Source organism: Pecten maximus, chromosome 1 (genome assembly GCF_902652985.1).
Source record: "Pecten maximus chromosome 1, xPecMax1.1, whole genome shotgun sequence".
NCBI classification, from domain to species: domain Eukaryota; kingdom Metazoa; phylum Mollusca; class Bivalvia; order Pectinida; family Pectinidae; genus Pecten; species Pecten maximus.
Window position 1 is genome coordinate 14037428 of NC_047015.1, and position 17322 is coordinate 14054749.

General features: G+C 35.7%; 1 protein-coding gene across 2 annotated transcripts in view; it reads right to left on the reverse strand.

Moving 5' to 3' along the window:
* Window positions 1-1758: 1758 nt before the first annotated feature.
* The window catches only part of LOC117325653, a 47850-nt gene continuing 32286 nt past the window's right edge, over window positions 1759-17322 (reverse strand). Inside the window, exons 16-27 of one of the 2 annotated variants that reach the window (XM_033882060.1) lie at window positions 17066-17241; window positions 16394-16624; window positions 15505-15675; window positions 14965-15125; window positions 14080-14797; window positions 13801-13933; window positions 12971-13218; window positions 12192-12366; window positions 10624-11880; window positions 9822-9855; window positions 3889-3986; window positions 2899-3034 (exon numbers count right to left, since the gene is read on the reverse strand). In XM_033882060.1, the coding sequence (XP_033737951.1) occupies window positions 3920-3986; window positions 9822-9855; window positions 10624-11880; window positions 12192-12366; window positions 12971-13218; window positions 13801-13933; window positions 14080-14797; window positions 14965-15125; window positions 15505-15675; window positions 16394-16624; window positions 17066-17241 (3371 nt within the window). In that variant the 3' untranslated portion in view covers window positions 2899-3034; window positions 3889-3919. Of the gene's footprint in view, window positions 3035-3888; window positions 3987-9821; window positions 9856-10623; window positions 11881-12191; window positions 12367-12970; window positions 13219-13800; window positions 13934-14079; window positions 14798-14964; window positions 15126-15504; window positions 15676-16393; window positions 16625-17065; window positions 17242-17322 lie in introns of both variants that reach the window. The other variant, XM_033882052.1, reaches the window with a different exon arrangement.

A 17322-nucleotide genomic window follows, 5' to 3' on the forward strand; every position in this document is an offset into this window, starting at 1 on the left:
TGGTCCAATACTTCCTGTCCTACACCGGTAGGGGAGTTTGGTCCAATACTTCCTGTCCTACACCGGTAGGGGAGTTTGGTCCAATACTTCCTGTCCTACACCGGTAGGGGAGTTTGGTCCAATACTTCCTGTCCTACACCGGTAGGGGAGTTTGGTCCAATACTTCCTGTCCTACACCGGTAGGGGAGTTTGGTCCAATACTTCCTGTCCTACACCGGTAGGGGAGTTTGGTCCAATACTTCCCGTCCTACACCGGTAGGGGAGTTTGGTCGCCACACCGAATTATCATTATATTTATCAATTCTAACAAGTGTCTGTTGTCTATCATTTTGGTGCTCATGAGTGTCTGATGTTTATCTGATGTCTTATTGCTTTGAGCGGCTACTTGTCATTGCGAAGTGATGGATATCAGCCATATTTACAAAAATCACCCGTATGCGGCAGTTTGGTTTGGTTTATTTTGTTTAAGGTCCTATTAACAGCCAGGGTCATTTAAGGACATGTCAGGTTTTGGAGGTGGAGGAAAGCCGGAGTACCCGGAGAAAGACCACCGGCCTACGGTCAGTACCTGGCAACTGCCCCACGTAGGTTTCGAACTCGCAACCCAGAGGTGGAGGGCTATATACAAATGTAGTGGTAAAGTGTCGGGACACCTTAACCACTCGGCCACCGCGGCCCCCTATGCGGCAGGGGAGGGACGGGAGGTAATAGGGGAAATATAGCAAATTCTTAAAAAATCATCTTGTTTTGTTCCATTTTTAGTCTAAAGCATCATTGGGTGAAGGATATAAAGTATAAACGACAAATTAGGCTATTAACAAACTGAACGTGATTATTATTTTGACGTTTGGTAAAATCCAACCAGGTGAGAGATATAGGCCCTCTGGGGCTTTTGTTAGCTTGATTTGTGTTTCTTTGAATATATAACAAAGTAATATGTGAAGTATTTCAAATGTAATTGTTAAAACAAGCACACTGGGTATTGCTATATCAACCTGTTTACATTATAGAGATCCGACAGTGGCACGTAGGAGTTATGCTTACGTGACATGAATTTGTATTATAAGACGACATTTAAGATTTCCAGCTATTCAAACCTCATCTTTTTTACGTCTGTTTGTAATATAACGGTGGAAAAGGAGATCGAAAACTGTCACACCTCCCTTCTGTCCGTTTATGACTTTATCTCAATCAATTTCTTTTAATTGTCAAAGGTAAAATAAAAACAAAAGTAAAAAACAAAGCATACTTTGTCCAATAAAAACATCGTTTGGGGCGTCAATGGGCCTACAATGAATGGTAGAGGCTTTATATCCTCATAGCTCATTCTATAATAATGAAATAACCAGAAGCATTACTCTACAATGGACTGCGAACGAAAGGGACATAACTCCTACAAAATTTGAGGAAATGAAAACTCGTACCTATGCTACTATAGTATATAATTATATTTTTGAATCGACGAAAAGTAAACAAATACGTAAATTAGAGGAACGAAACCTGTCTACAGATGAACAGACGGACAAGCTTTATAGGAATAATAAGGATTTATTTTTATGCTAACTTTCATTTGACGATTGAACTTCAGTTGAATATAGTTTCAGTTTTATTTGTCTACCGCTTCCATTGATTTAAATTAACCTATAATTAAGAAATATATCTGGGTAAAGAGTTCGTGCTCATGACCAAGAAAATGCATAAATACCAGTTCTCCTTAGCTCCCCTTCTAGTTTCTTTTATCAATATAACAAACAAGAATTTAACACTAAACAATTTTAATCTAATTTCAAATGGTGTATAGAAGAAAGTATAACAAATGCATTGTTACATACAAACTTAAAAATTCTATGAAAGAATAAAATGTATTAAAAATACTTTTGAAACGTATTTTCTCAATATATTACGGCATTGAATGCCTTTTGATAAAAGGACGGACAAAATTACTTTCTACAATTCTTGAATGTATCAAATTCTGTTGGTAATGAATTGTATAAAGCTAGTTGAGAGTTGCAAATGCACAAACAGAAGTAAGTAAGCATTCTATCATTAATTTAACTGGTTAAATACAAGATAAGTAAGTTGATGTAATTTTGATAGAACAAGTTAAGAGGGAAATATTGGAGTTAATACGCAACAATACGTTTTGGTTGATTTGTTGAAACTACACGTATATGAAAAGAATAATTGAACGCGCATATAAAAAAAAAGTGTGATATGAATGCCATTACATACGTTTTCCAGTAGAAGTGGCTATGAATGCCATTACGTTTTCCAATAAAAGTAGCTATGAATGCCATTACGTTTTCCAATAAAGTGTCCAGATAGGAGAGCACGGTGCGATAGGCAGTGTTTCGTGGATGTATGGCATCCTTATCGATGTATTCTCTTATGTTATGCGCTATTGAATGTATTAATTTTATTTCTATGAGATAAACGGCCAAGTATCTGTTCGATGTGTTTCGTATGTTAACCATTCTATGCTACATAATAAAAAAATATTTAAGATATTTGAATTACACAATGTACAAGCTAAAATAAACTAGTAATTTTCATGTTTCCGCGTTAGTTATGATGTTAAAACATATTTGTTGTTTATTTCGTAATCATCAGAATTGACTTTATAGAGAATATGGTATAAAATAACATCTCTGAATTTACCTCAACAGTATCAAACTGTGCGTCACAAAAATAAATTCACTAACAATATGTACGAAAAGATTTAACAAACAAGCCATTTAAAGCCAGCTGAATATATCACAGTCCTCTATGTCACAGTGCGTGTTGTTATAACACTACTAGAAACGTTTTACACGGGCACATTTCACAGGTAGGAGGAGTAAAGTTGATCCTGGTCAACAACAGGTGTCTCCACCGTCAGACGGACGTCCCCCGGGGTCTCAGGGCGATGGAGGTCCAGCTTTCCACCCATGCCTCCTTTTGCTCCAGGTTTCGGGTGAAGATATGAATCAAGAATAAGGAGTTGCTCCTCTGCTTTCTTCCTTCTTATCAATTCCTCCTCGTCTGGCGGATCCTCCTACGGAATGAATAAAGGTAGACAACTCGTGAATATGATAATTCCTATTACTTATTTGATATCGTTGTAATTCCATTGGCAAAATTTCACCAAGAAGAAATTAATAGAACTACATGTCCCTTATGGGGAGGGGGACTCTGTTCAGATATTGTAAACTCCATGATGGATTTCCCTATTTCATGTTCGTTGAAATAAACAAACAAAATTGACTGAAGCACATTTTAGAGCTTTTGTTTTTAATGTGCATTACGGCAAGAAACCCCAACAGCAATATTTACAATGTCCTGTTGTCCACTATGACGCTAAATTGGAGTTAAGGGGTATGGCCAAGTAAATTTTCTGCGGATGAGAGTCAGATATGACGTTTGAAATATGAAAATAAAAAAAATCCATATGTACGAAAGGACTACTTAATGATATTTATCTCAAGAGTTTGAACCTCGTCAACTTCATAACTTAGTCAGGGGCAAACTGCAAAACTGTTATGGTCAAAAATAAATAACATTTGGGTTAGAAGCACAGGATAAATGTGCTAGTTGGAATGGTGTACACAATTTCATAAAAACAAACAGTAACATTCTTGCTTTGTGATGTCACAAAAGTGACCAAAATTTCGTATGCATCGATGGACATACACATAATCATGTTAAGTTTTCACCTCAGTTCTGGAAAATGTATCAAATGTTTTTTTTAAATTTATTTTATGACGATACAGTTGTGTCTGTGTTTTCTGATAAGAATCGTATTATTTTCCCCAGCTACGATGTTTATATAATGTAAGAAATGTAGTTTTAAAATATAATCTTCGAAAAGTTAACTTTTATTCTGCAATGTCTGGCTTCAATCATACTCACCGCTGAATCCCATGTTTCACCAAACGTTTCCCTAACTAGACGTAGAATGTTGGGGGCATCGATCTCCGGTGGCCTTTTCCCTACAGCAGGCATGTATTCTACAGGGAGGAGAGAGAACATTGGGGATTGTAGACATAGCTAATGATCTTTATGAATAAATATACTTCTGTACACAACATGCAGATTTATGAGTTATTCAGTTTATGACAGTCACTGAGATATTTTGAGTAATGCTAACTATCTACCACCAGACTGCTGTTGTAATATCTATAGGATTTATACGAAAACATGTTATTAACTAACATTCAGTTCTAGCGCTTTAGTATTTTATCCCCTCATGTATAACAAGTATTTTTTCTTTCGACTTTTAGGTACATTAACTATTATTTGATATCTTATTTGATATTAATCCACACTTATTATAAGATAGAAAAATCTATGAAGTCAATCATGCGAATAATGCTATATTTTAGTGAGAAAAAATGTAGATTGATGCATGCATTTGTTCACGGTCATGCTAGTATCGTGTCTATTTAAAAAATATTTCCTTTATTGTTATATTGGCCCAATGCATGCATGTGTTTCCCCGCCCAACATGCAATTGTCATATTGATATTTTACCAAGTAAAGCATAGTTTTGTTTCTTACATCACTGACATAGGGTAATCGTGTGTTATCAAAGAAACAAAGGCTGCATGCATGTTATTTGAGGTCACATACACAAGTCAATTACATGCATGTAATTCCTCATCGTAAATATATAGTAATGTTGTTAGGCTACCAGTTGTGTTCATTTTCCTCGCGACATTGACATGCAGTCTCAGCCTAACTTAACAATCTAATAACCATTACATGTAATTATTTCTAGTTATACTGACATGTGATTATTTCCCGTTATACTGACATGTGATTATTTCCCCTGTTATACTGACATATGATTATTTCCCGTTATACTGACATGTGATTATTTCCCCTGTTATACTGACATGTGATTATTTTGCCTGTTATACTGACATGTGATTATTTTGCCTGTTATACTGACATGTGATTATTTCCCCTGTTATACTGACATGTGATTATTCCCCTGTTATACTAACATGTGATTTTTTCTCGTTATACTAACATGTGATTATTTCCCAGTTATACTGACATGTGATTATTCCCCTGTTATACTGACATGTGATTATTTCGCGTTATACTGACATGTGATTATTTTCCAGTTATACTGACATGTGATATCGGGTATAATGACATTGATTTTTCTCTGTTATATTGATATGTGATTATTTCCATGTTATATGACATGGATTATTTCGCGTTATATTGGCATGTGATTATTTTCCCTGTTATACTGACATGTGATTATTTCCCTGTTATACTGACATGTGATTATTTCCCCTGTTATACTGACATGTGATTATTTCTCCTATTATACTAACATGTGATTTTTTCTCGTTATACTAACATGTGATTATTTCCCAGTTATACTGACATGTGATTATTCCCCTGTTATACTGACATGTGATTATTTCGCGTTATACTGACATGTGATTATTTCTCCAGTTATACTGACATGTGATTATTTCCCCTGTTATACTGACATGTGATTATTTCCCGTTATACTGACATGTGATTATTTTGCCAGTTATACTGACATGTGGTTATTTCCCTGTTATACTGACATGTGATTATTTCTAGTTATACTGACATGTGATTATTTCCCGTTATACTGACAGGTGATTATTTCTCGTTATACTGACATGTGATTATTTCCCCTGTTATACTGACATGTGATTATTTCTCGTTATACTGACATGTGATTATTTCTCGTTATACTGACATATGATTATTTCCCGTTATACTGACATGTGATTATTTCGCGTTATACTGACATGTGATTATCCCCCTGTTATACTGATATGTGATTATTTCTCGTTATACTGACATGTGATTATTTCGACTGTTAAACTGACATGTGATTATTTCTCGTTATACTGACATGTGATTATTTCACAGTTATACTGACATGTGATTATTTCACAGTTATACTGACATGTGATTGTTTCTCCAGTTATACTGACATGTGATTATTCCCCTGTTATACTGATATGTGATTATTTCGACTGTTATACTGACATGTGATTTTTCCCCTGTTATACTGACATGTGATTATTTCCCAGTTATACTGACATGTGATTATTTCCCCTGTTATACTAACATGTGATTATTTCCCAGTTATACTGACATATGATTATTCCCCTGTTATACTGACATGTGATTAGTTCGCGTTATACTGACATGTGATTATTTTTCCAGTTATACTGACATGTGATTATTTCGGGTTATACTGACATGTGATTATTTCTCCTGTTATATTGACATGTGATTATTTCCATGTTATACTGACATGTGATTATTTCGCGTTATATTGGCATGTGATTATTTTCCCTGTTATACTGACATGTGATTATTTCCCCTGTTATACTGACATGTGATTATTTCCCCTGTTATACTGACATGTGATTATTTCTCCTATTATACTAACATGTGATTTTTTCTCGTTATACTAACATGTGATTATTTCCCAGTTATACTGACATGTGATTATTCCCCTGTTATACTGACATGTGATTATTTCGCGTTATACTGACATGTGATTATTTCTCCAGTTATACTGACATGTGATTATTTCCCCAATTATACTGACATGTGATTATTCCCCCTGTTATACTGACATGTGATTATTTCTCGTTATACTGACATATGATTATTTCCCGTTATACTGACATATGATTATTTCGCGTTATACTGACATGTGATTATCCCCCTGTTATACTGACATGTGATTATTTCTCGTTATACTGACATGTGATTATTTCGACTGTTAAACTGACATGTGATTATTTCTCGTTATACTGACATGTGATTATTTCACAGTTATACTGACATGTGATTATTTCCCAGTTATACTGACATGTGATTGTTTCTCCAGTTATACTGACATGTGATTATTCCCCTGTTATACTGATATGTGATTATTTCTCGTTATACTGACATGTGATTATTTCTCGTTATACTGACATCTGATTATTTCACAGTTATACTGACATGTGATTATTCCCCTGTTATACTGACATGTGATTATTTCCCAGTTATACTGACATGTGATTATTTCGCCTGTTATACTGACATGTGATTATTTCCCCTATTATACTGACATGTAATTATTCCCCTGTTATACTGACATGTGATTATTTCCCCTATTATACTGACATGTGATTATTTCCCCTGTTATACTGACATGTGATTATTTCCCTGTTATACTGACATTTGATTATTCCCCTGTTATACTGACATGTGATTATTTTCCTGTTATACTGACATGTGATTATTCCCGTTATACTGACATGTGATTATTTCTCCTGTTATACTAACATGTGATTATTTCCCCTGTTATACTGACATGTGATTATTTCCCCTGTTATACTGACATGTGATTATTTCCCCTGTTATACTGACATGTGATTATTCCCCTATTATACTGACATGTGATTATTTCCCTGTTATACTGACATGTGATTATTTCCCTGTTATACTGACATGTGATTATTTCCCTGTTATACTAACATGTGACTATTTCCCCTGTTATACTGACATGTGATTATTTCCCTGTTATACTGACATGTGATTATTCCCCTGTTATACTGACATGTGATTATTTTCCTGTTATACTGACATGTGATTATTCCCGTTATACTGACATGTGATTATTTCTCCTGTTATACTAACATGTGATTATTTCCCCTGTTATACTGACATGTGATTATTTCCCCTGTTATACTGACATGTGACTATTTCCCCTGTTATACTGACATGTGATTATTTCCCCTATTATACTGACATGTGATTATTTCCCGTTATACTGACATGTGATTATTTCCCCTGTTATACTTACATGTGATTATTTCCCCTGTTATACTGACATGTGATTATTTCCCTGTTATACTTACATGTGACTATGTGCCCTGTTATACTGACATGTGATTATTTCCCCTTTTATACTTACATGTGACTATTTCTCCTGTTATACTGACATGTGATTATTTCCCCTATTATACGGACATGTGATTATTTCCCGTTATACTGACAGGTGATTATTTCGCCTGTTACACTGACATGTGATTATATCCCGTTATACTGACATGTGCTTATTTCTCGTTATACTGACATGTTATTCTTTCCCTGTTATACTGACATGTGATTATTTCGCCTGTTATACTGACATGTGATTATTTCCCCTGTTATACTAACATGTGATTATTCCCCTGTTATACTGACATGTGATTATATCCCGTTATACTGACATGTGCTTATTTCTCGTTATACTGACATGTTATTCTTTCCCCGTTATACTGACATGTGATTATTTCGCCTGTTATACTGACATGTGATTATTTCCCCTGTTATACTGACATGTTATTCTTTCCCCCGTTATACTGACATGGGATTATTTCCCTCGTTATACTGACATGTTATTCTTTCGCCTGTTATACTGACATATGATTATTTCCCCTGTTATACTGACATGTGATTATTTCCCCTGTTATACTGACATGTGATTATTTCGCCTGTTATACTGACATGTGATCATTTCTCGTTATACTGACATGTTATTCTTTCCCCCGTTATACTGACATGTTATTCTTTCGCCTGTTATACTGACATGTGATTATTTCCCCTGTTAGACTGACATGTGATTATTTCGCCTGTTAGACTGACATGTGATTATTTTGCGTGTTATACTGACATGTGATTATTTCTCGTTATACTGACATGCTATTATTTCGCCCGTTATACTGACATGTTATTCTTTCGCCTGTTATACTGACATGTGATTATTTCTAGTTATACTGACATGTGATTATTTCGCCTGTTAGACTGACATGTGATTATTTCCCCTGTTAGACTGACATGTGATTATTTCGCCTGTTATACTGACTTGCTATTATTTCGCCTGTTATACTGACATGTGATTATTTCGCCTGTTATACTGACATGTGATTATTTCTCGTTATACTGACATGTTATTCTTTCCCCCGTTATGCTGACATGTAATTGTTAATTTTACGTTAAAAACAATATCGATCTTCGTATGCGTGTTTTGGTAGGAATCTTCCATTCAGAATTCATGCAGAATAATTTTCTTTATTTTTCCGTTCTGTGTGTATGTAGATGCCTTGAATTCAAATACACACATGCTTAATGTACTCGTTATCAGAGAGAATTAAGAATGGTATCATAATGTAACTGGTTTCAATCCCTGTGTTTTTTCACAAAACTTGTGAAAAGATTGTGTGAACATAACTTTGAAATCGTCTGCTAGAAAAAAGAACCATTCTCGGATCGTAGTTCTATTTCATTCTACAATAATCGACCATGGTAATTGATTTAATATATCTTCATCTGATTATACGAGGATACTCCAGACCTGCTTATCCATTAAAGAGTCATTAGAATATGGGCCTTCACACAGTTTAACTTTGTATGATATACATGTATCGCCAATGTAATACTGATATCGCGTCTTTAATTTGTTGCGAGTTTATTACCATCATATTACTACTGTTATTATAAATGTGCTAAATTAAGTTGAATTGTGTTTACACACAACAGAAAAAAAAGAAAGAAAAGAATCATATCCATGCAAAACGGAATACTGCTTGATTTGACGTAATTGACCATATATGTTGTTTGTTTCAGTATACAAGGCAAATTGATGACACTGTAGTCATACAAACGGCACGTGCAGTATATATGTTGTTAAACGTACATTCTTGAGCATGACATATGACAGAAATATCTCTCAAATCAAAGAAATCATTTCATGCAAAAAAAGTGGAATTATGGTTCACGAGAACACGTTGGGATTTCACCTTGGTTTTGTCTCCCCCACTGCGTTGTCTTTGTCTGCATTATATAGACATTGAAACATAATAAAGCACCTGAATGAAAGACTGAATGGATAATTCTATCAAAAGTGTGGTAAAGGATTTTATATTCATTTCACATTTCCCAATGGCCATATGAAAACTTATACGGAAAAGCAAATTTGTCTGCTCGCTTAATTACACTGTGTTTCAGAAATATCTGAAACAAGGATGGATTTAGATAACATTTAACTCATGTAAGTGGTAAGACATTTACTCTGTCTCCGCTAGCGTCATATACAACAGCCTCGTCTAAAGCTTGTTCAATAAAACGCTTGGACAACATCAGGGTATTCAGCACGTGTTCCTATTATTCATGTGACATTTGAAAATATAGTCACCAAGTAGTAAACATTCCCTGCTTTGAACTCTGCTGTTTGCAAAATAAAAAAAAAAATAAAAAATTCAAAGGTATGTAGCATCCATAATGAGTTGGAAGTGGACGTTTAAGCAGTACACCGATAGCAAGATAGAAAGTTAACGCAAAGACTAATTAATATTTTATATAATTGACTAAAGATAATGTGTGCGTAGTAACTGATAGCTTTGGCTTTTTATTTTAGTTTATAGAAATAATTGATAGTGAATCATGCAATGAAAGTGTATACATTATGAAGTACAAGTTCTACCTACTGGTAACACAAAACTTGTTATGCTGTTTAGACCAAACATGAAATCATGAGTAAATGTCTAAACAATTTCATAATGCTCTCATCAATATCAACACTTATTTTGCTATTTTACTTACTCCTCGCTTTGTTCTCTTTTTCTGGCTCTTCCTTATTCTTAAATTTGAAGGCCATGCCTAATATGTCTTTGACGGAGTTTCCGAGGACATCCATTATTCCGTATGTCTGTGGTATCTTCATAAGATCGGCACGCACTTCTGATATGCTTTGATTGAGGATGACGGCGAACATGGTCATCAAAGTGAGGATGACGAAAAAGACGTAGGTAAAGTAGTACATCTGAGACCAATTCGGCACCGCCCTGATCATAGAGTCCAGACTGTTCTTACCAATCAGAGCATTAGCTAAACTTCCAAGCGATGTGAACAGATTTCTGTATTCGTAAATGTAAATACCAAACAGGAGATAGCCAAAAGATACATATGCAAAGAATACAATGCCAAACACGACAGCGAACCCAGAGAGGTCAGCTGCAGCGTTAGAAATTACGGCCGCCAATTGAGTCATCCTTTTGTTGTAACCGAGGATACGAAGTATGCGTATGGTTGCTATGAATACTAGTATGCCAACGATGACATTGAAAACAATATCCCAGATCACGACATGTTGAAAGTTTATAAAGGCTCTTTTGTCATCATAATAGATTGCCAGGGACTGCTTTGAGTATGAATACCTCAACCCCCACATGACAACTGCGATAAAACTGAGAATTGCGCATAAAGTGTCTATGACATTCCAAACATCTTTCACAAACTGACAACAACCCGCTTTACGAAATTTAAGGATCAGTTTCACAGTCCCGTAAATCATCACAATCATGTAGATAAAATAGCACAGCATCGCAAACGTACCAAGGGCGCCAGTGTGTTGATAGGCACGGAAAGGGTAAATGTTGCTCCACGTTACCAGTCCTCCTAGTTCTGTAAACTCGGCCAGGAATATGACATAAGCAAACAGATTCGCATTTGCATTATATAGGGTAAATTCAAGGAACACGGCCCTAGTCTCACGATTGATCCATTTAAATCTTTGTAACTCACTCAAAATTAACTCTGCATTGGTCAGGTCATTTTCCAGTTTTAAAATATAGCCTCCTCCACCGTATACACCAAAACTCCCTGCTATCGCTACTCCCCAAATGTCCTCGGAATGTTGATACCGCCAGGCGTCTTGTGAGAAGAGCATGTTGCTGGTACAACTAGTGGAGGTTAAGTCCTGGGTCCATCCTACACAATAGTCTCTGTCCTCCTCTGTTGTCACATCGTAGCCCGGGACGCAATCCCGCCCCGGTGTGACTTTATCATATGGACATCCACCTGAACATAAATAACCATAATGGGATTAAATATTCATATGTGCCTTCTTTTCCAAGAGACTTAGTTTGGAAATATTCTATTTCCTTGCATATTACAGGATAAAATATTCTACGTATTGATGCTCGTCTTTATGTTTGACAACTTCATTTCACTACCATTGTTTCTAATTTGAGAAAAAAGGTTTGCTGGAACTTCTGGTCTTTACCATCATGTGTATTTTCAAGGCTCTACTTATAGATATTCTCTTGGTTTTTTACCTTCGTTTTTCATGTATTTATCATATGATATTGTCAAAACTAAAGTCGTTTTACCTCTTTTCATTCGGACTTGACGAAGCCTGGGGGGACCTATGCGTGTGTTGGCCAAATCCCAGAAGAAAAGCTCGTCCCTGACATCTAGAGGGTCTCCATTATATTCTGTCATTGGAAAATACCTCCGGAAGAATGTCCCATTCATCCAATCGATGAAATCAATCGCATCCTCGACCTTATAAAAAAGGCAATAGTTTTTACATTTAATTAACTATTCACTCGTTCTGATCACAAATATGATATTTACACAGGTATGGCATTATGAAATTAACAGGACAATTCGGCAAATTACAATTCCCAACCGGATGACACATTAGGTGGAAATAATACACAGATAGTAAACTCGTAACAAATCAGATGGACCCATATTCCTAGTGAGAAGACCATGTGACAAGTAGTGTAGGATATAGAGCCAGGACAACCATTCTCTTTGATGTTGGTAGAAGGTCAAAATGTAGGTCAGAGTGACCTTCTTTTCATATATACATCACACACCGCCTCACCATTGTCAACCTATGTCTGAAGCATGGAATTTCATTTTAGAGTAGTATAGAAATAAGAGGTTGGAACAAACTTTTCGTTGATGTCACTGTTAGCCAGTAATCAAGATATAAATCAGAGTGACGTATATCTGACACCCGGCGAACTTCTTATGAAAAGTATTAAAGATGACTAATCCCGGACAAGACCGCGGAAGGAAGGAGGAACGGACATACACAAATTAATATTATAGCCCAATAAATTCATGTTCGGGTGCTAATACATCAGTTGCGACATACCTTGCTAAATCCCAGATGTGATTTGGACGGAGCTACAAGTGAATCATAGATATTCGTCTTCAAGTTGTAGGATCTCTGGTCGCGGTTGACGAAGCTTATACTGTATATGACAAACGCAAATATACCGTAGAGAAGAAGTTCCATAAAAACTTCCCTTGCTTTTATCTCGTGTAAACGTTGAATCCTAGTCTTTTCTAGCATTTCAGATGACGGAGGACTGTTACTGGACAATACATCCATTCGGAAAGCTATAAAATAAAATTTAAAAGTAGAAATAAATAAAATTTGCTTGCCACTGAGACCTCCGAGTAATTGTCTGTACCGCAATGATTATCGTATTTTATTCCTTGAAACGTCTGTAATGTATCCGTAAAAGTTAAGTAGAAATGAAATTCATTTCCGCAAGTATATAAAAGCATAAGATCTACGATACTTCATCATAAAGATTTCATCGGTTTTTAGTAACAAACCTATGAATTACGCAGTTAATAAACGTATGAAACTTTCTTTTATCTTAAAAAATTACGCGAGAAATAAACTTATTTGAAAATCAGCAGGTAATCATTGTCGGTACGATAAAAGTTGGCGGGAACAATCACCAATATCTTTATAAATATATTTATATTGTGACAGCATAAACAAAATGTAAGGTGCTTTGAAATTGTTTTATTCAAAATGAGAGCGGCTTTCCTGAAAAATAGACACATATTTTTCATGCGAATATCGAAGACTTCAACACAATTGTATAGTGTTTTTTTGTTGTTGTTGTTGTTGATATACTCTTTCCAATACAACATGTGTTAATTTGAACAACAAAAGTCAGTACTCACATAAGTACGTTCTTGACGATCCAGCATTAAAGGCTTTGGCAGCATTTTTCAGTCTATCCATTTTAAGTTGTGGTCCCCCACCATCAACTGGCTTTTTAAACAGTAGCGCAAAGAGCACGGCGATCATAATCACCTGGTGAAATGAAATTAAGAAATTTATAACTTTTTCTTTAAATATTAGTCATGGGACAAATTGGTGAACAATCCATAAAATAATATCTCAACATTCCTAGCCTGTTCGAGGTCTGTAATCTTAAATGTTTATTAACTAGTACTTGCCTTAAAGGGATCCACGACTAGAAGAGACTCAACGAATGAGAAAACAAATGTTGTCAGCCACTCTTCAGATTTGTCTTTGCCCCATTCCATACTGTAGAGAATTAGGAAGAATGCCGAAGAGATAACAGCCAAGATGACTATTGTTATTGCGATATAACGTGACCAGGCCGGAAGAGGTAAATGATCTACAGAATAAAATTCTGAATCTGAAAAGTGCTCGTTCTGGTTCATAATGGTCTTTGTTTGGAATATGTTGCGAATCTCCTTTTCTTTCTTTTCACTCAGTTTCTTGTTCTTTGGATAAGTTGGTTTTGCTTTTTTGAAGATAAAAGTAACCAGGAGAATCGGAGGAGTCGTTATTAGGATACCGATGAAAGAAACATATACAGTTGTGAGGGAAAAACGCAGGAATCCGATCGATACGGAATTTGGAGTAACTTCATCACTCTCCGACCGGAAAAACATCGCATTGGAAATCATGGTGAGAAAGAGTAAAGCGAGTATGCATGATAAACGCTGTACACGAGTGAAGCTACTCTGTTCCGGCCTCATCAGCATTGACAGCCACAAGTGATTTTCTGTTAAGTTGAAGCGAGCATGCTGTGAGAAAAGTTTATCGAAGGTTAGCAGGTTATCCCGTCCACAGACTGGAAGTAGTCTCTCCACCATTCCGTCATCTTGTTCTGCAGCCAACCATTTATCACAAAGGAAAACGTACCTTTAAACATAATAACGTATACTGCTATTACCATAATGATATATTGTGATAGGAAAATTCAAGGAAAGTTCCAATGACCCCTTTTAATCCACAATAATATTACATGTACTACCATTTTGTTTTGTCTACTCCAAAATAATTAGTTCTACATAGTTACGAATACAAACCTTTGGCCTATCTGGGGATCATCAACTGTGACCTTATGCAGATACCAGGATTTTTGGTCCCCTCTGCCAGAACTGTCATGCCAAATACGGAGGTAGGTCAAATCACCAAGGGGTTCCGGCGTCCCCATGAAAAACTTCCTAACGCTACTTGTTTCAAAACCCTGTAAGAAGTTACCTTTAATTTAGGAATGCATTCCTTATTAGCTTGTTAAATGTTACAATTTAAGAAAGCATGATATTGCTTTACATTATCACTTTGCTTTTCATTATGGTATTTTAAATATCACGAAAACCACAAAAAAAAACATGGTAATTGTCTATGTCTTTAATGAAAGTTAATTCTCTTGATCATTTTTGTCGTTTTTCCAACATGTGTACAGTCTACATTCTAATCAGTGCTTCAAAAATATATTCAACATATTTTAAGTCGTATATAAAAGTATACTTTAATGATGTGTTAGTATACTGTAATTGAAATTAAAAACTGTCGAGTGATTTGAAGTCTGAATTGACGCACCGTTAAACGATGACTTAAAATACCTGTTTATCTCCATCACTCATGATCCTGACCCCCGTGTCCATTTCTTCCCCGGCCAGGACAAAGTTGACCAAAGATTTTGTACCAGCACCACGTCTTAGTCCTGTGTGCACTGTTATCAGGTAAAAATATCGGTCCTCGCTGTCACTGTCACACAGGAAATGAGTCGCCCACTGAAACATCAATCATCAAGCTCTACAATGAATTACAATTGAACATATCATCAAATTGTGCGTGATTCTGGAGAAGAGATCAGAGAAATCCTTCTTTCGACATTTGATTTTCATATAAAGTTCGACATACTTATAGATGCAATTAATAACAATCTATTTTAATGTCATGATATTATATGGAAGCTTGTCGAGCATTTTCTTTTTTCAAACGATTGTTTTTAAATAACAGGAAGCGGGGCACTGCTTTATCTGTATGTAAACCTGTATGAATACAAACTCCATTAAATATAATTATTAGAACGAACCAGGTATAGTACGTTGTTTTATACACCGTAACCTTATTCTACTATTGCTACAGTTATATTGTATTTGCGTGGCTTCTATGCAATTTAAACACTAGTAATAAAATAACGCAAACACCTACTCATTCTGGTTATAACATAACACAAACAGTTACTCATTCTGGTTATAACATCAGAACAAGAGTTACCTCCCCTCATATAGTCATTTCGGTCCTCTCGGTTATATTATCATTACAAGAGTTACCTACTCTCATGTAGCCATTCCTGTCCTCTGGGTTATATTATCAGAACAAGAGTTACCTACCCTCATATAGTCTTTTCTGTCCTCTGGGTTATATTATCATTAAAAGAGTTACCTTCCCTCATATCGTCATTTCTGTCCTCTGGGTTATATTATCAGAACAAGAGTTACCTACCCTCATATAGTCTTTTCTGTCCTCTCGGTTGGCAAGCACACATGCAATGATGTAAACCACGAGTAGACCTATAACAGTGCCATACACTGAAGCATTGGCTGGGTCGAATTTCGACCATACAGTGCTGAAATCGATCATATTTGGAGGAACGTAGAATGTTGTAGAAAAAGTATTTCCTGGAGCTTCAGGACAACGGCAAACGGTCTCATTCAGAGTAGACAAGCGTAAAACCTGTTGAAACAAAAGTATTTTTTGATGTATTGTTAACTAATGTTTAAGTCGTTCGTTATGGTCAGATCTGTGGTTGTTTTACCATTACCTGAGAATTTGCAGGGTGTTTTTGGAGAAATTTGTAAACAGAAATTATTTTTTTCGAGAGAGGGACCACAGAAGATCGTTTTCTTATAAATTAAAATGATACCATGTGGTGTAACTGTTACTGCCAATTGCTACTTAAGAATTGAAATAAAGATAAATTTTGCTAGATGAAATAAGTTATTCGTATAGCTAGCACAAATATGTTCTCAATTGCCATGTAATGGATCAATAAGTTTATAACACAGACATCTCACATATTATCATAGCTCACAACAAACTGAAATTTCAAGGACCTATTTTTGAGGTTTCATTCAATCCTTAAAACATTATTACAACCTCAATATGTATACATACTGTGCAGCCCTGTGACGTCCACCTATTATTAGCCTTGTCCCAACTCCGACACCCTGTTGTCATAATTATGATACTGAAGTTTGCAGTGCTCATCTCGAACGGCGCTTCCGTGGTTGTGGCGGCAGGAGCCGCACGCCTCCTCCTCATGCCTTCAGACTGTTGGGGCAGTATGAATTCTGTAAAACAAATATTATGTTGTGTCGTTTTTTATACAAAAAGAAAACAAAACAAAACTTGTAAACAGCTATTAACAAAAT